Below are 23,931 nucleotides of genomic sequence, written 5' to 3'. Positions count from 1 at the left end.
TTTATCTCTATTCAGGACATTTGTACATCACGTGTAAAAACTGTAAACAAGCGAAGGTCGCCTGTGTGTGTGCGGGATCAGTGTCTCTGGTGGTGCAGCCTCGATGCAGGATCTGATGCGGATCTGAGGACGGTTTTTAAGAACAGCTGGAACAACCTTTGCTTGGATATTTGTTGGTCCAGAGGCTTCGCTGCGTCGTTTATTTCGTCAGTCTCGGCTAAAAGCGACGATCATGTCGAGGATGAAGAAAAGAGGACGAGCCTTTTGTTTGACTTCAAGCATCTGAGTCGTCGTCGCGCAGCAGCAGCTGCTGCTGTGGAGCGCAGAGGAGGAGGAGGAGGAGGATGATGATGATGTCGAGGCTGTATTAATAGGAGGGCTTGAGTGTCACAGGCTTTCTCTGTCGACATCGGGGGGTTTGGTGGAGAGTTGGTGGACCGGGTTGGGGGGGCTTCCGATCCAGACTGCGCACTTGGAATTAAGAACATAAAAAAAGACGAAGAAAACAAAAACAAACAAACAGAAACTCTAAACACAGCGATTGTTGACAGACAGCCACTCATCATGGAGGTGTTGGCAGCCCTAAATTTGAACGATTATGCTCAAGCGTTCTCCAAAATGGGGATGTTCCCCGTGTTTGACCTCGCCTATTACATCGTGTCCATCCTCTACCTCAAATATGAGCCAGGTAAGTAAGTGTTCCTCCTCACACTTGTTGTGTTTGCTCAAGGCGAAGTGTTTGTCTTTGTGATGACGGTTCGTGCTTCAACTGAGAGAGGAACACCATGCTGTTTGGCAGGTGCGCGTGATAGACCTGTGCGTAAATACGCATTCATTTACAGCAGCATCTATATATCACTACACATGTTCAACATACATGTTATTATCAATGTAAACATTTAAAATGTACAAGCAGAGAGTGAACTTTGGAACTCTAATGAATGCATGAGAACTTGAATAAGTACTGTACTTTTCTGTGCTCCAACTTCTCCTCACTCCATTATCCCAAAATGGACTTTCTGTCTCTGTTATCTCTATAGTACCATGCCCTTATAAAGAATGACCTGTTATATAAACTGTAGCAGGAGGAGCAGCACTTAGTTTATGTGAGGGAATGTCTTGTTTGACCTTATTTGCACTGCAGGGAATCACTGAAGGGGATTAAACCACCCAGCTTTGAGTTCAGGTCTGATAATGTTTTCTCCCCCAATAATTAACTCTTTTGAGTCACTGAGCTTCATGAGGAGGATGAAACCCGAGAGAGAGCCTTTGTGCATACCAGTGACTTGGGCAATAAATAGAAATCCTGAAATAGACAGTGTCAGTGGGCCTCCAAGGCTCCTCTGCTGCACACTTGTGAGCTGCATTTCGGACATGTGCATTATTTGCACTTTGTGTTTAACGTGAAACATAGATTTTGAGTCCACCGTGACCTGATTGTCTTCTGGAGGAGCGTGCAGCCTTTGAGCATGCTCCCTTTTCTTGGCAGAAGTTTACGACTCTTACAACACATGCTCCGTACTTCAGATGAAATGAAAGCTCTTTTGTTACAGGGCTTTAAGGTACATATTTACTCTTGAGAGTGTGTTCACACTTCTCACAGAGTAGAGTAGTACTTTGTTCATGAGAAAAGTTGTAGTATGTGACTCAGAAAGTGGCATGGTGTCACCTTGGGTTGGAACATGTGAGTTGTTGGTGTTGAGTCAGAAAGGAGTGAAACTCTACAGACACTTTAAATGTGTGTCTTGGTGTAGTTAAAAAAAACTGCATATTCCATCTTGTGCAAATACTTACTGTAGTAATTTAATTAGAGCAATAACTTCACTCTTCTTCGGTTCGTTTATTTTGTGTTATATTACAGCTTAATAAAAACCCCAAAGCGTTCAAAGCATGAATGCGTTTTAAAAGTTAAATCGGTCACCGGGCTGCAACGTGCGTCTCAGAGCTGCATCTCGTTGCATTGTACAGAATATTTAACAGTCAAATGACTTGGGCCGCTGACATCTGATATCGCCCTATATCCACTGAGCAGAGACTCTCAGTTCACACACCACATGTTTGAAGGGGCAACACATGAATGGGTCTGTGTGAGGGTCAGAGGTTAAGACAGGCCCAGGAGCTGCAAGGCAGCAGAAGCGCTCAAGCAGAATATATTTATAGGGCGACATTTCTCCGTCTCGTGTTGCCGACATTCGCACCACGACACCCTCACCCACCTGTTGTTGGAGATTGGTGCTCACATCTCCATTTACTGTATGTCTGTAACATTGTCATCTGCAGCTCATCTGACACCCGTAAACATACATTACTGTACATTTTTATAACGTGATCTTGGCTTAGAGTTAAGTTTCGTGTGTTGGAAAGAAGCTCAGTACTTTAAATTGAGAACAGTACTAAAGGGTTGCTTATATTTCACACACGTACTATGTGCATTTACCTTTTGCTCGGCTTCATTTGGTTAATAGATTTCAGACTTTATAATGTGTGCAGTTTAAGGAATATATTGCAAAAAAAATGACTACTTTAAAGATGCCATATGTAAGAATGTGGCCAAAAACGGTTACTACATTCAAATTCAAAATAACAAGGTCTTTTAGGTTTTCTGACATAACTGGCAACCCGTGGTTGCTCGGCAGCTGAGACTCTACTGACTGCAATGATTGGTAGACGGCGGTAGGTGGCGCCACATGCCAAAACATGATGTCAAAACATAAACATGATTTGCAGTCTGCAAAGGATTTGAATGCAAATATTTTGTCTGTACTGTTGTTGTTGGTGAGTTCAGTTTGTTATATGAACATTATTCCTGAGTCTCTGTCACATATTAGGAGGATTTTATGGCCAGTTGCTTTATATTTATTACATAATGCACCTTTATGAGACTATGTAACATTGGGTCAATGAAAATTTAACTAATAATTTGTACTGGTTATATTAGACCAAATAAGACTAATAGTCAAATCTAGAGTCAATAATGGTGTCTGATAATAAACTAACTTTATATTTACAAAATGTAAAATAAAATTAAAGTTGTTACAACGACGATTTTAAGAATGATATGGTGATTTAAAGATGTATGAATGGAGACTCTACTGAACCTCAAAGTGCCAGTATCCACACGTCACACTCGATAGGTTGGTCATCAAGTTTTCTGAGGAATTTTTCCTTATATTATATAAGTAAACAAAAGATAACCAGCTGTCTGTTTAGTGTGTACTCAACACTTAAAGGCAGATGAAAGTGTTGACATTGTGATCTGTAAATGACGGCATATGTTGTGAGTCAATATGAGATGGCTTTAGAATTATTATTATCAGGGCATGCACAGGGTACACAGGGTGTGGACAAAGATGCAGCACACAGACACGCGAGGGATCCACCGATAAAGTCTTCATCTAACAGTTTATCTAACCATAAAGTCTTAATATAACAGTTTATCTAACCATAAAGTCTTCATCTAACAGTTCACTGCAAAGAAAGAAATGTTTTTGTTATCCACAGCCCTGATTGAGCAGACGATTACTGCTGAGGAAAAGCAAAATAAAATAGGATTCACTCAAAGTTTGGAGGCTGTAATCATTATAAATAAAGATCCTTTAATGAGCCTCATGGGGACATGTACAGAACATTTGAAATATACGAGGCATAATAACATATATAGTTGGCACACATTGTATGAAAAATAGGGCTGCAAACTATTTTCATAATCCTGCCGATTATTTTCCTCATTTAATTGATTAGTTCTTCGCTTCAGAAAGTGTTAATCAATGTTTGCCAAGCCTTAAAATGATGATGTAACTGAAAATATTGACATTTAAGAAGCTGAAACCAGAGAAATCTGAGAAATTTGATTATCGATTATTAAAATAATCAATGTTCAATTTAGTAATTAATTAAAAATCTTTCATTACTTATTCCAGTCCTAATGAAAAGTATAGTCCAGTTATAATATAATAAGTAGTATTAGTATACCATGCCTATAAAAAGATGTAACAATATGAATAACAGTATATTAACAGTATTTTAAAAAATGATCTTTCTCATTCAAATTAAGGATTGTTTGCATTCTTGTATTTATATAGTAGTCAATTATTTAAAATCATACACAAAACAATATTGAAATGGGAAAAAGTCAACATTGTAGTGTATGTAACTACATGAATTGGAATTTATATAAAGACAGAAAAAACACATTACATTTGAGCCAAAAACATTGTAGTCCACACATTAATAGATATGAGCAGGATAATAGGTTCAAATGTACTTAAACTAACTTTGTACATCATCTCCTCTTCTGTTTCAGGCTCGGTTGAGGTTTCTCGCAGGAGTCCCGTGGCCTCCTGGCTGTGCGCCATGCTCTACTGCTTTGGCAGTTACATCATGGCAGACGTGATGCTCGGCGGCAGCCCCATCGACTATTTCCAATACAACACTCACATCCTGCTGGCCTCAGCTGTCTGGTGAGCAAATCCTCAAAGCAACTTCACCTTTCAGCTTTCTTTGAAGTCCATGTTTGTCCCCCACCAACCAGTTTGGCAAGGTCAGGACATCAACAAATTCAAGTTTCATAATTTTGGGAAAGTGCTCTTCAAAGTTTTTAATATTTTTAGAGCAAACGCATTTGAATTATATTACTTTCAAGCTAAATAAGATAAATATTTAAAGCATATGACTGCTGCTTAACTGGCAAAGTCTCTGCTCTTTCTACATGGCACAGTTTCCCCACTAGATGTCACTGTTGCCTCAAAGTCCACCTGCCCTACATTGACTTTACTTTAAGCTCGCCTGTGTGACCTCTGAGAATATGATTTCAGAGACAGGGAGACAAAATAACAATTAAACCAGTGACCTTCGCTAAATGTGAGGATTATCAGTAACTTACAATCCAGTATCGGTGCTGCCAAAACTAGTTTTTACAATGAGAATATAAATATGAAAGATGGCCACAAATGATCAGAGGTGGAAAAAGTACTAAAATATTGTACTCAAGTAAAAGTACCAATATTTTGATGAAATATTACTCAAGTAGAAGTAAAAGTAGTCATCTGAAAATGTACTCAAGTAGAAGTAAAAAGTAGTTCATTTGAAATGTACTTTAAGTAAAAGTTACTTAGTTACTTTCCGTGGGGTGTGAGGGTAGTAGAAATATGACAAGGGCTCAGAAATCCAAAACTATTTTGGAGCTCATGCGCCAGGCGCGACACAGGATATTACATCACGTCTGGTTCTGCTGTATATTTTCCCCCTGTAGGTCTTCATTTTGCTGAATTTTTATTTTTACTCAGTAACGGATAGGATTTATAAAGTAACTAAGTACCATACTTGCGTCAATACGTACTCAAGTACAATACAAAATCTTGATTTTAAATTGTACTTAAAAAATACAAAATACACAAAAAAATTATTCAATACAGTAACTTGAGTAAATGTATTTCTTTACTTTCCACCTCTGCAAGTGATTTTCCACCTTCAAAACATGACCTGAAGTGCAGGCAGCCATTAGCAGCCAATTCTCTGAACCTCTCAATTATGAGCACATTATTACCTCCATCATCAGCTCTCTGACTAAGGACAGCACTCAGAAAAACCAAACACACAATAGTCCTGCTCTGCTCTACTGCCCTTGAAAGAAAAAGAGTACTTATTATCCTGGAGGTCAATGGGACTTTACTTCCCTTGTTCACCTTTCTCACTGAGAATGACCGATCAATATTCCTCACTGACTGCAGCAATTGCTCAGTCATTTAAGCGTCTCTGGCTTCATGAACATTTTCTACCACATTAAACAGACTGAAATTATTCATTGATTCACATTCATTCAACTCTGAATGCACTGTAATGGAAGTCCCAGTAGTCCTTCAGACAAAGTACTTATCTGAATCCTGTCTGTACCATGGCATGGACAAAATGTGTTCCTCTTTCTACTGGGGTAACCCAAGGCTGAGTGCTGGACCCGTTCTTGTTGCAATCTACTTCAACCCAATAATACACATGGCTTCTGATATATAGAAATCTCAGCTTGAAATAAGCCAGGGTTATCTACTGCTACTAATACATATACTACTGCTTGAAAAGATCCAGTTTTAAGCTGCACTTCCTAATTCTGATGTTCCTTTCTCTCTCCATGTTGGAAACAAACCCAGGTACCTGCTCTTTTACTGCCCACTGAACCTATTCTACAAGTGCGTGGCTTTCCTGCCGGTCAAGCTCGTGCTGGTTGCTTTGAAGGAGGTCGTCCGGGCGCGTAAGATCGCCGCCGGCGTTCACCACGCCCACCACGCATACCACCACGGCTACTTCATCATGGTCATCGTCGGATACGTCAAAGGTCAGCGCGTCTTCTGACTTCACGGCAACATGCAGTCACGCAGAGTCGGAAAGAGACGGCCTATCTATCGTGTGCTGAAATGAACGAGGCATGACAATAGATGACGCTGAATAACAAGCTCCCAAAAGCTGCTTTTACCTAAAAAAATATTTCAAAATCAAGAAATACTGCCCTGTCCTATAATCAAGTCATACACGTTGCCTATAAAAACAATCTCCTCTTCTTCTTCCTCTTCAGTGGAGAAAAGCTGAAGCTAAATAAGAGCAGCGGCATGAGACACAGACGTGTTTGCCCTCATTTTATTTCTCAGGGTTTGTTTTTATCTTCTCAGGGTCTGGAGTGGCTCTCATATCCAACTTTGAGCAGCTGGTGCGCGGCGTGTGGAGGCCTGAGACCAACGAGATCCTCAACATGTCATTGTACGTCTGAGTTTTCCTGCTATGGCCTCTCTGATTCACTCACATCGTGCACTCATCACTACACACCTCATCCGGCACAGAGGCGTGTCACAAAAAGGACTTTGAATAAGCCAAGGATGATTCCTTCAATCCTCAGCCTCAATAAAAACATCTGACGTCTCAGTTAAAATGAAAATGCAAAATAAACATTTCACACTGTGTCATAAAGCTTTGCTGTGTGTTGGTCGAGAAAACGTGTGAAAACATCACATAAATAAAATGACTTATTTATGTCCTGCATCATCTGTGATTTCAGCCCAGTGCTAAATATGATGAACAGATGTTTTAGTGACCGTTTGTCTTCTGCCACTGCAGCCCGACCAAAGCCAGTCTGTATGGAGCAATCCTCTTCACCATGCAGGAGGCTCACTGGCTGCCGGTGTCCAAGAGCACACTCATCCTCATCTTCACCCTCTTCATGGCCACAAGCAAGGTTAAGTGTTGTCGTCAGATCTGGTTTTACTTCTTATTTTACATCTGATATCGCACTGCATGAGCTTAAGAGTAAGACTTTTATGAAATACTTTATACTTTAGTGCCTTGCTTTATGGAGGCCAGTAAAGCAGGTGAACGCTGCTGTAACCCAAGTTTACAAGCACACTTGTCAGTGGTTGTACAAAATATACACAAATGCGGTGGTTCAAACATGTAGAGAAGTTAGATTTTCACCATTTTGGTTGCAGTTTATTGGCATGTTGTTCATAAACAGCGCTGGTTTCTACCTGCAGCCTCACAACTAGGGTAGTTTAGGACCCAAGCGCAGGCAGACGAGGAGACGTGGAAGCTTTTAATCATTTACTCAAAAGAGTAAACGAACAGAAGGTAATTTAATTTATATAGCACCTTTCACAGATTTGGAATCACAGTGCTTCATAGGGCGATACAAGTAAAATACATAAAATACTGATAGTTTTAAACAAAACACACAGTAAAAAGAATACATCAATAAGAACGCTAGTCTAACTAAAAGCCTGATTAGAAAGAAAAAGTGCTTTTTAAAAGCGACAACAGTGTCTAGGGGAAAGGGGAGAAAGGAGAGCGTTTCACAGTCTGGGTGCTCCTGCTTCAAAAGGAGTCTTAAAATGGGTCTTTGGGACCACAAGTAACATCAGACCTACTGACCTCAGACTGGGGGTCAGGGTGTGAAGCTGTAACTAAAACAGTCACGATATGAGTCCTTCTGTGAGTTCCATTTAAAAGCCTTACAGCAGCGTTCTGGCCGACCTGAATGCGGTCAAGTGTCAAAAGACTGTTACGATAGCGAGGGAGGTGGAGGAAGCGACCACCAGTTCCCAAACAGTAGTCAGGATAAGCGTCTATGACGGCATGCACACAGGAGTTAACCAGGTTTTCAGGAGAGCCGCTCCGTTACCACTGAGTTGTCTTTTACAATCTGGCAACGAGTGGCTGCAGGACCGGGAGATATAAAGGCTGAGCTGATGAGGGAATTGGGAGCAAGGTGAGCTCCCGCTGCAGGTGAGCTGATTGCATACTGGAGGTAGAAGCAGGAGAGAAAGGAGGAGACAAGGCAGGGCATGACACTTCAGTCAGAAATATCATTTTACCCCCCACAACCCTCATGTGGAGGATAAAGCGATAGAAGATTATAGCTCTGTTACCCTTGTCTCACTCTCGTCTTTTCCCCAACTGTCACAATCTTCCACCAGGTGGCGATGACTGCCCGACACTCTCATGGCTCCCCCTTTGCCCTCATTGAGTCCTGGGTTTGCCACCTGCTGTTCGGCTCTCCTCTGGGAGGCTCCGAGGAGGACCACCATCATCCTCCCGCCGCTGCTGCGTCTTCACCCCTCAAAACCAAGGAGGAGCTGAGCGAGGGCGCTCGTAAGAGGAAGGCCAAGAAAGCCGAGTAAGAAGTCGCACTGTGATGAAACTGCATCTAACTCGCCCTCATGGCCTCCACATGATGGGACTTCCCATTCCTTCCTAGGGAAAGGGGGCAGTTTGATGTTTTACCAAATGAGACCCTTTCTGTTAGAGTCAATGGTGCTTTCTGCATTTTACATGGCTTGAGGACTAAATACCACGGGCAAATGTTCCACACTTCACACCCAATCTGGACATTTCTAAAACGTATTTATTTATGTTTGTGAACATCTGTTCCCAACACTGTGTGGTGACCCATTTTTGTAGGAGCTGCGGGATTCATTTTAAGACGTGCCGCACCAGCTGTTGTGTTACCAGGCATCAGTGGTTCATTATAGTCCACCACACCACACTTTAGTGAAGAAACAGAATCTGACTGTCAATCAGAAATTCAAATGTGAATGAAGCATTGTGCAAAAGAACATTGCTGCTTTTTACACTGCGACAAAGACAAATTCATGTCTTTAAATAAAATCAAGAGAAACATTTGTGAGTATTCATTTCCTTCATATCATATCATTAATGTATGTTTTTGGTCTTCATTCATTAGTTAATGTTTCTAGTGGGTTAGTTTAAGATTTTAATAATATGTGATAGACACAACACAGTGCATTACACTGTAGAAAGAGTTTTAGACGAACGTCCCACATTGAGAACTTTCCCCAAACATTTTGCTGAGCCTGGCTCCAGGAGGCCGATGGCAGACCTCTTCATAATCTCTGTGTTACATAACTGTGAGGCTGGAGAAAGGTGATGGTAAAGGTCTGAGGTCAGCCTGAGGTCACGTCCTGAGAAACTCGGAAAGTCCCCCGTTGTGTTGTCAAGCCCTCGTAGCACAGACAATAAAGCATCACTGATGAACTTTGCAGGAGGTCGTTACACTCGACCTTTCACCTCCACATTCCTCACAGCAGCACAGAGATAAAAGATCTGTTCACTGCATTTTCAGGTCACATTTGTAGCACCCATGGAGCAGTTACTTCAGGTACAGAACACTAAATAAAGTAATGACCATTCATTTTTATTTATACTATACATTTTATTAACTACAAAAATTAGAACTCAAATGATGACAGATATCCCATAATATTCCTATTCTTACTTGTCACCTCTTAAGCTGCTAATTGTGGAACCCTACAGAAGTCTTTTCTTTGTTCCTTTATTTGTTACATAAAGGTTTATTGTTTATTTAGGGACAACGAACATGTTTAACAATTGTTGAAGAGTTAGTTAATAGCTAATTTATAAGCGAACAAACAACAATTAGGACACAGCAAGACCACAACATACAGTAGTACATAAGAATACATGAGAAAACTAATGTACAAGTGGACAATTAGGGCAAAAAGACAATACATAAAGAAAGTCAGAAAATATCAATTCACTGATGATGGTTTAAAGACAAGGAACAAGATCTCACAAACATCTATGACTAGGCAACATGTGCAGTTCTGCAGTAGCAGCATGCTAATTCACGATAATTCCCCCGCTCCTTTGGGCAAGGCAGCAAGGAGGCGAGCACTGAGAGTGCAGAGGTGGCGAGAGCTCGTCAAAGTAATATGGACAAAACCCCGAAACCTTTTGCCGAGAGGAATGTAACCAACATCTGCTGATGCCATTACTGAAAAACACAAACACACACACAGAGTGCATTTTTTCTTTACCCACAGTGGACCGCTGAAAAATGGCAACCAAGTGTGGACATTTTCATTTATTTAAGATCTCCTTTCCTTATATAAGGACAAAACGACTCTACATTTGTAGAAGACATATCTGTCCGGTAAGAACATCTCTGATCAGTGTTGACCTGTCCACTTTCAGTCTCTCTCTCTCGTCAGCTTTAATGTCTCTGGATTTTTACTTTCGATGATAAATCTCATAAATACTGAAGCCACATTCTCAGAACCTCGCAGCGCTCCCTCGACACACTGAGTAATTGTCTCAGAGAAAACTTAACTCTTTGTTTTGAAAACCTTCATCTTTCTGATGGACGTTTTGAATTCACCTGAACTCACACTGTCAAAAAAAGTCAGAGCCCAGCTTTTATCATGCAGAGCCGTTTGAGTGAGACCATTAGAGCTTCACATGAACATAAAACAAGGTTTAGCCTGTTGTGCAATTGTAACTCTAATTCTTGTTACCTGCACTTTTTCACCAGGAGTTGCAAAAGCTAAAGAGAAAGAGAGAGAGTGTGTGTGTGTGTGTGTGTGTGTGTGTGTGTGTGTGTGTGTGTGTGTGTGTGTGTGTGTGTGTGCGCGTGTGTGTGTGTGTGTGTGTGTGTGTGTGGTGGGGAGGGGGGTCATCTGGTATAAAACCAAAGCAGCAGTGGAAAGACTCAGACTCCTATGCATGAGGAACACTGTCACCAAGCTCGAGTTAAGTGAGAGAGAGAGAGAGAGAGAGAGAGAGAGAGAGAGAGAGAGAGAGAGAGAGAGAGAGAAGACATGAAGCTGCTGCTGAACATGAAGATAAGAAGACATGAGAGCATGCTGTGGTTCGTGGTCCTGAACTGTGTCCTCTCCATGGGAGGACATGTCACAGAGGGACAGAGAGGTGAGACACAAACAGTTTGCATTTTAAACTTAATTGACTTCATTTGTTTTGCGCAGCGTGCCACCAAAAACAACCGATTGTGCAAGCTTTTTCCTGGAATATGCAGTGAAAACTCCGAAAACTGTCTTCTGAAAAGAATAATTTACTTGCATGGGATTTTAGAGTGTTGGCGTAAATCATTTTCACTGACAAAGAAAAAGAAAAACACTGTGAGAAAAATCAGCAAACAACCTTTCTTTTATAGCATTTGATTTATTTCCAGTATCTCCTCGCTCTGCTGTGGAAGTCATTCTGTAAACAGAGTTGCTCCTGATGAGAAGAACACATTTGCTTCATGCTCAGGAGAGTTCTGCTCTCATACGGCTCCTCTGGGAGACGAGGGCTCTGTCTGATGTGATTGAAGGAGGGATGATGGGTCTTTGGGTCACTTAGAATATACAGGTATTAAAGTCCCCTGTGCGACTATTGAACACAGTTTCCCACCTCAGAGATTTATGAGTCCTATGAGGATCTACAGAATACTGATCACCGATCTAATTTTTAGTTTCCTGGAATTTTAAAAAGTGGGTATAATCAATATAAAAAAGAGTCACATCTGAAGAGGTCATGACACGAAACAGAGTGAATGTTGATTTAAATCTGCCAGTTGGAGAAGAAAACGGAAACTACAGATAAATAATGTTGCTCTGGATCTGTTAATGTGGTCACCATGAAAACTTTTTAACATACGATGACTCAAAAATTGTTTATTTGTTGCCATGAAGTGGCCAAATACTACTACTACAATAACTGCTATGACTACTACTACTAAATAATGAGATATAACACATTTAGCTTTGACTCTTTTCTCACTCGATTTCAGGCCAATAAACTGTGTGAACATAATACACAACAACTTATTCATTGTATTTTATCAATTGCAAAATAAACTTCACATTTAGAATTCATTAACGCCAACAAATATTCCAAATTTCTCTTGAGTTTCAATTTGATGAATTAATTTCTTCTATGAGATTTTTAAACACAGTTTAACAGTTGCACGACTGGCACACAGACTTGTCATGTCAGTTTAATTGGGGGGATGGGGGCAGAGTATTCAATAAGGCCCCAACATTTCTAGCAGCGCCCCTGTCTTTACAGCAGTCCCTGGGTTCAGGGATGGTTACTGTAGGAAGTTTGACACATGGTTGAAGTTTGATCATCCGCAAGGAAAATAAAACAAATCCTATTTAGACTCACACTGTTACATTTTTCCTATGAACTCTCAGCTTCTTCCAGAAAAAGTTACTGTCACATATCTGGGAAAGAGATTTCACATCTGATCAAATGTGAATGTGGGCTGTGTGGATACAAATAGTGACAGAGGAATGTCAGGAATTGGTATTAGATATGTCATGAATCATCTTGTTGAGGAGGACAGATGCTGTACTCCCAGGCAGTGGACGTCACCCTTCTTCTTGAAAAGCGTCTTTCTCCTGCTAAATGATACAATTATGGCTTAGGTTTTTCCCATTGGACATAATTGGAGCGGTAGTTTTTCCCCACACTTTCTTCTTTCCATTATTTTATTTTACAGATTATTTAATCTGTATCTGTAATCTGTATTAATCTTTTTCTTTGTTTTTTTTCTAACCCAGATGGAGAAATTATCAGTCAGATTAAAATGACAAACATGGCACTGGCTGAGATCAAAGAGCTTCTGAAGCAGCAGGTAAAATCACCTTCAACTACACAGAACATTTATACGTCTGCTTTTACTCCAGCTCAAGTTCACCACAAGGTTCTTGGACACATGAGTGGTCTTTATGTGTGGAAGAGGAGACAACCAATCTGTCTTATTTTGCTTAAAGGGGACATATTATGCAAAATCAACTTTTTAAGCATTTAAATCCTTATATTTGGGACTCTGGGGGTCCTATCAGTTGGCAAAGTGTGAAAAAAATGACCCACTCATGTCGTGTTTTTGTGGTCCACACTCATTGCTACTTCACTATAAGACATTCCTGGAATTGTTGTCTCGTGGAGCTCTGCTTTGTCCCTAAAAAACGAAAAGTTCTATTCCTGGCTCCACAGTGCAGCACAGAGTTCTCCACAATCTTCCAACCTCAGAGTATTTATCTGTCCAGAGGATACATGTAATATATGACGGCAATGTGCCGCCTAGAGTCAGCAAATGATCACTTTTCCAAATGCTAACTGCTGTTAGCTCCCAGTAGCCTCTGTGGTGCTGATGTAGTTACCTGTGTCTCATTTGCATTTAAAGAGACAGACACTCAAAACAGAGCGTTCTGAACAGGGCTGTTTTAACAGGGTGATTGAACTGCTGTGGTGCTTCATCCTTATGGTATTTTGACCAAAGCATGTCACAGACATGTTCATTAGGACACCAGGGGAACTAGGTTAACTTGGAGAAATAGGGTATATGTCTACTTTAATAGGCTCAGATTAGATTTGATACCGTACTTGATCAAGAAATAATTAAAACATCTTGGGAATGCATTTCAAAACATTGATAACACTTTATTTTGATAATCCTTTGTTGACTATTCAGTATCATGTCAACAGATAATCAGTTGGAAAAGTGAGTGTGTGCATACATTAATCCAATGATCCACTGTGTTGTTCAGATTAAAGAGATAGTATTCCTGAAGAACACAGTGATGGAATGTGAAGCCTGTGGTGAGTTGACGTGCCAAACAGAAAATACAAGAATATGATGAGGACAGAAAACTGTGACAGAGATACATTTTTGTGTTTAAAGACATGATTGCTTTTCTCTCTCTCTCTCTCAGGTATGGGAGGATTACAGCCCCGTCCCTCATGTGTGCCAAACCCCTGCCACCCAGGGGTGAGGTGCAGGGAGACCCCTCAGGGTACAGAGTGTGGACCCTGTCCTGATGGTATGGAGGGTAACGGTACCGACTGCACTGACGTGGACGAGGTGCACACACACACGTAGACAGCACAATACAGCATCGTGAGCGTTTATCATTCTGGGCATAATCCTGATGTGTGGGAGTGTATCTGTTTCTGTGTTTTGTGTTTATGGCAGTGTACGGTGATGCCGTGTCACATGGGCGTGCGCTGCATCAACACGTCCCCAGGTTTCCGCTGTGGTTCCTGTCCTGCTGGATACACAGGCCCACAGGTGCAGGGCACTGGCCTCGCCTACGCCATGGCTAACAAACAGGTCCGCAGCATTGAACACACACACACACACACATTCTCGCGCAGCATTCTTACTGAGGAAACTCATAGACATCATGCATTCCCCTAACCTTAACTTTCTTAACCCTGTGATTGAGAAAACAGATTTCACACGCCATAAGGAATACCTGGAACACACACACTTAATTATTAGGTGTAGTACAGTCGATGAATATGAATTTGAGTACACTGAAAGAATAAGACTGTACTTAATATTCACATATTCTGCAACTAAACTAATTCATACAATTAAAAACATCAACATCCAGAGGAAAACAAAGCTCTGGCTCTATCTGAATAAAAACATACAGTGCATAAGTCATTTTCCCCTAAACACATGTATCTGGTCCCTGACTCCAGCTGCTCTCTTCATCTATCAGCGACACCTCCTTACTTGTGTGCTCATACAGTATGTTGACAAGAACCTACTGGGTTATTTCAGCACCACCTTCCACAATTTCGCCTCAGATTTCACTCCTGAGGTTGAAGCATGCTGAAGTTACTGTATGTTCTGTCTTTTTTTTTTTTGTCCGTCCAAGGTTTGCAAGGACATCAATGAATGTGAGGGCCCCAACAATGGTGGCTGTGTGGCAAACTCAGTCTGCATGAACACACCTGTGAGTATGAACGAGGGGGATTTTCAATAAACCATGCATTACATTTCTTAACATTTACATTCATGTTACATTTAAGCCTTAACCAGATTGGACAGAGTTGTTGTAAAAGTCCACAGCAACAACATTTTATGGCAACACCCTTAAAATGTATGACTGGATACATACAGGGTTCGTACAGGTGTGGTCCCTGTAAGACCGGCTACATCGGTGATCAGCGTCAAGGCTGCAGACCTGAGAGAGCCTGTGGGAACGGACAGCCCAACCCCTGTCACGCCAGCGCAGAGTGCATCGTTCATCGAGAGGGTGGAATTGAGTGTCAGGTGAACAAATGGAATATTTACACTGTGAATGAACAGCTTGGTTGTAAAGGGTGACCTTTAACTCTGCAGTGAGTGCCCCATGTTTGGTGATTTCTTTTCACTTCCTGTCACCCTCCCTGCTGCTGCTTCTTCTACGTGACGTATGCCCAGGTAATCTTATACCACCATCAGCATCACTGCTACCCAGCCCAGTTGCAATAAGAGTTCATCCTGTAAAAAGGGACAGAAGATCTAGATATACCGCTATACTGAGAAAGCTGTGGCAGCTGATAGTCTTTGAAACAGGGAAGCTTATTACAGGCTCAGTTATCTGATTCATCATGTCTGGGCTGCCTAAGACTGAACCAACGTTGATAAAAAATTTTACGAACTAACAACTGAAACGAAGAAATATTATAATGAAAAAAGTAAATCAGAAATGGGATATAGCGCCGGGGCAAATAACACAACTATTGTGTGTTATTTGTTTCTCGACTTCACTCCCAAACTCCGCATTGGGACTGAGACTGACATCACACCTAATAGTCCGCTAGACTCGCTACGATTGAGGAACCTTTTGAATAATGTATTCCCCTCCTTGCCTGAGTAAAAAAAAGCTATTCTGTACTCTCTCATAGAGATGCTGCTGCGGTAATATATGAGAAGAAAAACGTGTCAAACGATCTGTGATCAACAGCCGATTGTAAACGAAATGAGTTATATAGTTGATCGAGTTTGAGCACACCTTTAGTAATGAAATGTAAACACAACAGTACATATTTGACCATTTATTTTTAAAGGACGCAGAGCGCCCCTTGCTGTCATAGAGCAATCGCCTCTGATGTGGAGCTGAAAGGCTTTACCAGCGTTGCGTTAACTCATTTAGCTTGCATGTTTTACAGAAAGTTACTCACTGCAGCTTTGAACAAACAATCGTGCTATCTGAGGTCACACAAAGCTCCAAACTTAAATATCATGAAACATTTCTGAGCCAACTCTTTGAAACATAGAGCCTTTCGGTACCTGTGCCAGATGTTGTGAAATCCCAGGCCTGTTAAAGAACTTAAGCTCACGTCATGTTGTATATAGTGCACAAAGGAGCCAGTGAAAACAGTCTGTATAGTTAATAAAACATTTTCCATCCTCACAGTGTGGAGTTGGATGGGCAGGTAACGGCTACCTCTGTGGTCCTGATATTGACATCGATGGGATCCCAGATGAGAGACTGAACTGTCCTGAGAAGAACTGTAACAAGGTAAGGTTCCTTTCTGTTTATGTCATCTGCACAAAATAACATGTGCATGGGTCTTATGCAAATGCAACATGAACACTGTATCTAAAATAACAAGCAAACCATCATGAGACACTTAACATTTACGTTTTTAAGCATCTAAACTGAGGAATGGTCCTGGTTTTACTATTTTGGTGCAATAAATATGTCTTAAATAACACTGTGCACATTTCTCTACAGGACAACTGTCTCACTGTCCCCAACTCTGGTCAAGAAGATGCAGACGGAGATGGAATTGGAGATGCCTGTGATGAGGACGCAGATGGAGACGGGATCCCCAACATGCAGGTTTGAAAGAGATAGATACAGGTTAAAGAATAGCCTTTATATGTATGCTGTGTTGTTGTTTTGAGAATCTAAAACAGCTTGTTCACAGGACAACTGTGTGCTGGTGCCTAATGTGGATCAGAGGAACATCGACGAGGACGACTTTGGTGATGCCTGCGATAATTGCCGCGCGGTGAAAAACAACGACCAGAAAGACACAGATGTGGACAAATTTGGTGACGAGTGTGATGAAGACATCGATGGAGATGGTTAGTATGAGCTCTATAGTTCAGAAGGCTAGTTAGTCATTAGACTTAGTATGATTCTACACATAAATACTACAGGACAAAAAGGGGGCCGATGGTTTGAGATATAATTGTATAATTGATGAATATAATCTGTTATACAACAATATAGTGTAACAAAATCAATTCACCAACTTCTATTTTAGGGATCCTCAATCACCTGGATAACTGTAAAAGGGTTCCTAACGTCGACCAGAAAGATCGAGATGGAGACAAAGTGGGAGACGCCTGTGACAGTTGTCCTTATGTCCCCAACCCCGACCAGGTCAGATGTCTTCAGCGTCTCTTGGGTTCATACTATGACAGTTGATTCTGAGCTCAGCCTGACTGAGTCTTACCATTGTTTAAAGGTGCCATATGTAAGAATGTGGCCAAAAACGGTTACTACATTCAAATTCAAAATACCAAGGTCTTTTAGGTTTCGTTTTCTGACATAACTGGCAATCCGTAGTTGCTCGGCAGCTGAGACTCGACCGACTGCAATGATTGGTAGGCGGCGGTAGGTGGCGCCACATGCCAAAACATGATTTCAAAACATAAACATGATTTGCAGTCTGCAAAAGATTTTTTTAAATGCAAATATTTTGGCTGTACCTTTGTTGTTGGTGAGTTCAGTTTGTTATATGAACATTATTAATGAGTCTCTGTGACATATTAGGAGGATTTTATGACCAGTTGCTTTAGATTTATTACATAATGCACCTATTAGCATGTTTGCCAGCTGTTTCCTAGTTGCTATGCTATGCTAAGCTAACAGGCTGTTAGCAGTAGCCTAAATGTCTACATTCAGGAGGGTTTACTGGCAGAAATGATCGAAAACAGTTTGCATAAGTGTGTGTAGTAACTACAAATTGACAACCATTAGATTTTCCCAGCCTCAGAGTAAGCTTTTTAAATGTACTTTGGGCAAGCTGGGGCTTTGCTTTCTGTAGGCCACCATTTTGTGCTGCCATGTTTCTACAATGGTTTGAAAGGACAAAAAAGCCCAAAGCATGCAATTCATGTTTTAAAGTGGAAGCTTATTACACAAACAAAGAACAACATACTTTCTCCTTTCTGGTATGAGAAGACCTTGAATATTGACATTTCAGAAATGTCCTTGCTAAATGTTGGAGATTAACGCTTGTTTTCTTTTCAACTGATCAACAGTTAGACATTGTTCAGTTTGATTTTTGTGTCAGACGACGTCCTTATGACTCTTTCAGTGACGACACCCACTACAAATGTCGACAACACATTTTAGTATTGGCTCAGCTCGCTTGGAACCTCGCAAGAGCAGGTACTAAAAGGTACCTATCGCTAATGGAAAAGCAGAACAAACCAACTAGAACTTTGCCAAGTCGTGCTAGAACTGTATAGAGGAAATGTGCCATAATTATTATATGTTTAAAGCTGTCAGCAGATTTTCTTTTTATCATTCTTTAAAAAAGCTGCTTCCTGCTAACTTTTGTAAAATGTAAAACATCTCATGTTATCTTTCTCAGATGGATGCGGATAACGACTTGATCGGAGACCCCTGCGACACCAACAAGGACAGGTAACGTGTCACCTTACCAGTCACATTCCACAAATGTCTCATCAGCACACGCCGGTAAAAATCAAACGTCCCTCTGCCCAGTGACGGTGATGGTCACCAGGACTCTCGGGACAACTGTCCAGCCGTCATCAACAGCTCTCAGCTCGACACGGACAAAGACGGTAAAGGAGACGAGTGTGACGACGACGACGACAACGACGGGATCCCCGACCTGCTGCCACCTGGTCCCGATAACTGCCGTCTCATCCCCAACCCTCTGCAGGAAGACTTGGATGGTGGGTAAAAAACACATGACTGATTAAAGTCCATTTTTCAGATTTACAACTGTGTTTTTTTTTTATTAAATCTTGACAGGTAATGGTATCGGTGATATATGTGAAAAGGATTTCGATAATGACACCATTATCGACCACATCGACGTCTGTCCAGAAAATGCTGAAGTAACTCTCACTGACTTCAGGGAGTACCAGACTGTCGTTTTAGATCCAGAAGGAGATGCACAGATCGACCCCAACTGGGTGGTGTTGAATCAGGTGACGGGTCCCTCCCCCCCCAACTCTTAATCGGATTAATTGTCTGTTATTGAAAAAATAAATAAAATGTTTTTCTTTGTGCAGGGAAGAGAGATAGTCCAGACAATGAACAGCGATCCTGGGTTGGCTGTTGGTAAGTGAGATATAACTGTTGTATGAATGTAAAGGAGCAGTACGTAAGAATTACTGATCTAAGCACCTCAGAGAACTATGGTGGCCTTCGCATACCAGAACGGAGGTTGTTTTTCTTCAATGCAAAATGCGTGCTATGACTAGTTTGTCCATTTGGTGGCATAAGATGCTGGCCTCTGTAAAGGCTAAAGAACATGTGAAAGTATGGCTGAACGATTTTGAATAAATATCCATTTGTTTTGGCAGGAATTCACGATATCAGAAGGAACTGTAATTTTCACATCATTATTCTCGTTTTCTGTGAGAAACAAAGCTGTTCTCTTCAGTCTGTAGACTGTAAAGTGTATAGATAAAAACAATAATTAATCTAAAATGACATTTTGACACATATTTTGGCTTCTACAAATATTGCGATTTCGATAAAATTTCGAGTAATTGTTCTGCACTATGTGAAAGGCCTATTCTAAGTTCACAGAAACCAAATGATCTCCCAGATGTTACACACTGGATTTTAAAACAAGTTGAAGTTTAGCTCGTATTAAAGTTGTAAGTGACTAATCTGTTTTTAGCCGCTCAGCTGGGTGCAGGGGAAGACCTGTTTTAACACGAGTCAATAAATGCATATCTGGACGCCTCATCAATCTCTGGTTCAGATTCTTGTTTGTTGATCCTTTGTCTTACAAACTGAATGAATTTGCAAAGCAAATATTTGAAAGTCAACATGCATTTTGCAGCGGTGAAAAGCCTGGAATCTCCCCGTCACTCATATGGGATTAGAGAACCTGTTGCGTCTGTGCTTATATACAGTAGATGCAGCCACTAGAAAGTTATTTAAGTTAACATCTACACCTCATCACCTGTGCCTGTAGGTATGCATGTTTGTGTGTGTGCGTAGGTTCTCTCCAGGTACTCCAGCTTCCTCCTACAGTCAAAAGACATGAATATTGAGGTTAAGGATAATTTTACTCTCTAATCTGACCATAGGAGTGAATGTGACAGTGCATGTTTGCCCTGTGATGGACTGGCAACCTGTCTAGAGTGTATCCTGCCATTTGCCCCATGTCAGCTGGGACTGGGTCTGACTCTGTGATTCTCAGTGGATAAAGTGGATAAAAATGAATGAATGTCAAAAGTGTCCTTGATTTTTAATGGTCCACATTTTTATTTTAAAATTTGCTAGGTCTGATTCCACTAGTTTAAGCCACTGACGATCATTGAGTAAAACTAATTTCTTACAGGAGATTGAGTCCTTTAATCAAAGTCAGTGCAAGAACAGGTGTTAAGTGCACAGAGAGAGTCACAAAAACACAATTTTGAAGCTGTTGTGAAGTTATTAAGTATAATAGGCCAGGCCGCATACTGTCACTTTAATATTTAACATGTTGCATGTAAGTGTTGGCATTTAAAGCAATCGATGCTACGATAGCAAGTGGTTATTTGACTGAGGCACCTGTGTTTCTAATGCTGTCGATCACATGACCCTGCTCTATATTTAGCATTAGTTTTCAGTTCATTCATAATGTGTGACCAATACACAGCATCATTAATCAGCAAATGGGTTAATTGTGTGCCTATTTGTTTCCTTACAGGTTACACAGCTTTCAGTGGCGTGGATTTTGAAGGGACATTTCATGTGAATACGGTAACAGATGACGACTACGCAGGATTTATCTTTGGCTACCAGGACAGCTCCAGTTTCTATGTGGTGATGTGGAAGCAGGTGGAGCAGATCTACTGGCAGGCAAACCCGTTCAGAGCTGTGGCAGAACCTGGCATCCAACTGAAGGTAACTCTCTCTGCTCCATTTTTTTTTTGTTGCACAATTTATGTTTCATTTAATCCAGAGACTTAGACTGTGCCACTTACACTTTTGAAAAGGCTGTAAAGTCAAACACAGGTCCTGGCGAGAATCTGAGGAACGCCCTGTGGCACACCGGTGACACCAGTGACCAAGTGAAACTCCTGTGGAAAGATGCTCGCAATGTCGGCTGGAAGGACAAGACGTCGTATCGATGGTTCCTTCAGCACCGGCCCGCTGACGGTTACATCCGGTACGACTTTGTTGCCACAACAGAGATACAAACAGAAAGAATAAAAATTAAAATGTTTGTGAAAATCTACAGACTTTAATGTGAGATGTTGTTACTTGCTCTTTGTTTGTCGTGCAGAGTTCGTTTCTACGAGGGTCCTCAGATGGTGGCAGACACCGGCGTCGTCATAGACGGCACCATGAGAGGAGGCCGACTCGGAGTCTTCTGCTTCTCTCAGGAGAACATCATCTGGGCCAACCTGCGCTACCGCTGCAACGGTCAGACACAAGATGAACAAATGTGGCTTTTTTTGGGGGGGGGGGGGGGGGGTCTTCTTTAAAGAGTCAATCTGTTTTAATTAACATTTATGTTGTTGTCATTATGGCAGATTTCAACAAGGGCATTTATGTATTTGTCAGCATTCAGGTGAACCCCTGTCAGCACAAAACAATATAGTTGCAAATACTCAAACAAGTTCAGTAGAAGCATTGAAGAGGCACAATAACACTCCTCCTCAAACACTGTAAGAATATATAAAAAAAACTTTAAAAAGCACACATTACCAGCAGCAAGTACTACCCTAAAAACCTTTGTGTCTTTTGCGTTGGTATGGATGTGTACACAATACTTCCTCTAGAGGGCAGTGGCGAGTGACCAAATTGTAGGCATCAACAAACATGGTGACCATTACAAAGGGGTTATTTTTATTGCGCTTGATCTGAAATAGACTGAAATGCAAGCTGATTTTGTGGCAGTGGGATGCGCGACCACTGGATGCAAGTCATCCGATTTATGGTGAATGTTACTCGTTGGTGTTGCCGATGAGAGATCGAAGATGAGACGCATTTCTTAATATTTCTGTATGTCTGCCGAGACTTTTGAAAACTTAGACAAGAAATAAAACCACAGTGCACTAATCAGTGAAGCCAAACACTCGACTCACTCTTCTGCGATCTCTGGCAGCATGTTTTAGAGTTGTCATCACATTCCCGACTGATTGGACGATTGACTCTATACTGCCCCCATGATTTCCGGTGGTATTGCGCCATTTCTCCCCTGCTGGGAACACAATGACGCAAAGTACGAAAGTCTCCCTCTGTCATTAGTTCCCTAGAGTAAGCACCTGCTCTTACACTTTGGCTGAGATGTCCCTGTACCAAAATTGAATGATTTAAAAGTCATTTTATTCAAAATTCCTGAAGAAGATGAAATTGTGCGCGATATGTCGTTAAACTCCGACCAAAATGGTGAAAATGTCGCTTCTCTACATGTTAAAGATGTGATTTGAGCACTAAAGTGTCAGAAGAACTTTGGTCCCCACTAAAGTGTCAGAAGAGAACGTTTTCATTTCGTTCCACAGACCTTAAAAAGATCCTGAAAAAGTGTGTTCCGACACATTTACGTGCGTGAGCGTGTTTGCCGGTGTTAATACAAAAGACAGATGTGGATGTAGAGGAGATGAAGCATCATGTTTTGTCTGGTTTCAGATACTCTTCCTGAGGACTTTGACACCTACAGAGCCCAGCAGGTCCGGTTGGTGGCCAGATGAAGCGTGGGACAACTGACACGTCTGCAGGGAGTTCAGGGAAGCTTTCCAGCGCACGACGACTCGTGACAAAGAAAAGAAACATCTCTGAAGTGAGATGACGTCAGTTTGACTGTGCTCCAAACTGGGCACTAAGAGGAACCTTTGCAGCTGTAAAAAAAACTCTTCAGAAAGAACTAGCAACACAAGAAATCTGTCTGAATAAATGTTGCAACTAAATATCAACTATATTTTAGAACTTTCAATGTATACTTTCTGGAAGAGAAGCTATTGCAAAGATTAACATATCACAAATGAATAAAAGTGGATATTACTAAATGATGTGCAGCATATTAATTAATTTTAGTTGTGATATGAGCAGAGTATACAAAAATCTAATGATTTTAATATTCTCTAATGTATCTTTGACACTCTTTAAACTCTAAATGCAGATTTAACATGTAAATGAACATAAATGAAACACGGGTTAACACATTTGACTTTCAGTAACAGACGCGACGTCTTTCAAACTCAACAGCTTTTAGTGGAAATCAACATTCTGAACATCTCACAAGCATGCACATATCCAAAATAATCTTTTAAAGTTTGCATTTGGAAATACAGTTTACAAAATAGAAACAATAGCAAAGACAATATACAACAGAACCGGAACGTCATGCATGTACACAGCAACACGCTGCGATGTTGTAAAATGACACTGGACAGTTGTTCTTTTTTTTTTTTTCCTTTTAGATCAGCGTTATTCTGCAAATCAAGACTATGTGCAGAGAAAAATCTGTTTTCCACATTCAATTTAATTGACAAGTTTTCTTTCGTCTCATCAACAGAATGGTCACATATGGAGAATCACATGGCAACAAATAAAGAACTACAGATCTTTACCACAACTTACAGGACGACAGTGATATAATGCTATTCTCACTATAAGTTTTTCCAGAGCCGTG

General features: G+C 41.0%; 2 protein-coding genes across 3 annotated transcripts; both read left to right on the top strand.

Moving 5' to 3' along the window:
- The first annotated feature begins 387 nt into the window (after window positions 1-387).
- Window positions 388-9,158, top strand: tmem38a (transmembrane protein 38A). Its single transcript, XM_083887473.1, has 6 exons — window positions 388-688; window positions 4,304-4,460; window positions 6,144-6,328; window positions 6,660-6,747; window positions 7,102-7,219; window positions 8,454-9,158. The coding sequence occupies exons 1-6, from the start codon at window positions 565-567 to the stop codon at window positions 8,655-8,657; spliced, it is 876 nt and encodes a 291-aa protein (XP_083743599.1). The 5' UTR covers window positions 388-564; the 3' UTR covers window positions 8,658-9,158.
- A 1,913-nt stretch (window positions 9,159-11,071) lies between these two features.
- On the top strand, window positions 11,072-23,297 carry comp (cartilage oligomeric matrix protein). Of its 2 annotated transcripts, XM_083887851.1 has the most exons (20): window positions 11,072-11,223; window positions 12,861-12,934; window positions 13,851-13,902; window positions 14,016-14,164; window positions 14,276-14,413; window positions 14,970-15,047; window positions 15,215-15,367; window positions 16,497-16,601; window positions 16,818-16,925; window positions 17,014-17,173; window positions 17,356-17,474; window positions 18,694-18,746; window positions 18,828-19,021; window positions 19,101-19,279; window positions 19,364-19,412; window positions 21,001-21,053; window positions 21,132-21,197; window positions 21,290-21,462; window positions 21,580-21,719; window positions 22,929-23,297. In XM_083887851.1, the coding sequence occupies exons 1-20, from the start codon at window positions 11,115-11,117 to the stop codon at window positions 22,988-22,990; spliced, it is 2,214 nt and encodes a 737-aa protein (XP_083743977.1). In that variant the 5' UTR covers window positions 11,072-11,114; the 3' UTR covers window positions 22,991-23,297. The 2 variants fall into 2 exon arrangements, with proteins under 2 accessions (XP_083743977.1, XP_083743976.1); XM_083887850.1 differs by having other exon boundaries at window positions 21,001-21,197; window positions 22,929-23,293.
- Window positions 23,298-23,931: the final 634 nt, after the last annotated feature.

The sequence above is a fragment of the Microchirus variegatus genome (assembly GCF_963457635.1).
Source record: "Microchirus variegatus genome assembly, chromosome: 4".
In the NCBI taxonomy this organism is placed as follows: domain Eukaryota; kingdom Metazoa; phylum Chordata; class Actinopteri; order Pleuronectiformes; family Soleidae; genus Microchirus; species Microchirus variegatus.
This window is presented reverse-complemented; position numbering and strand designations above follow the sequence as displayed.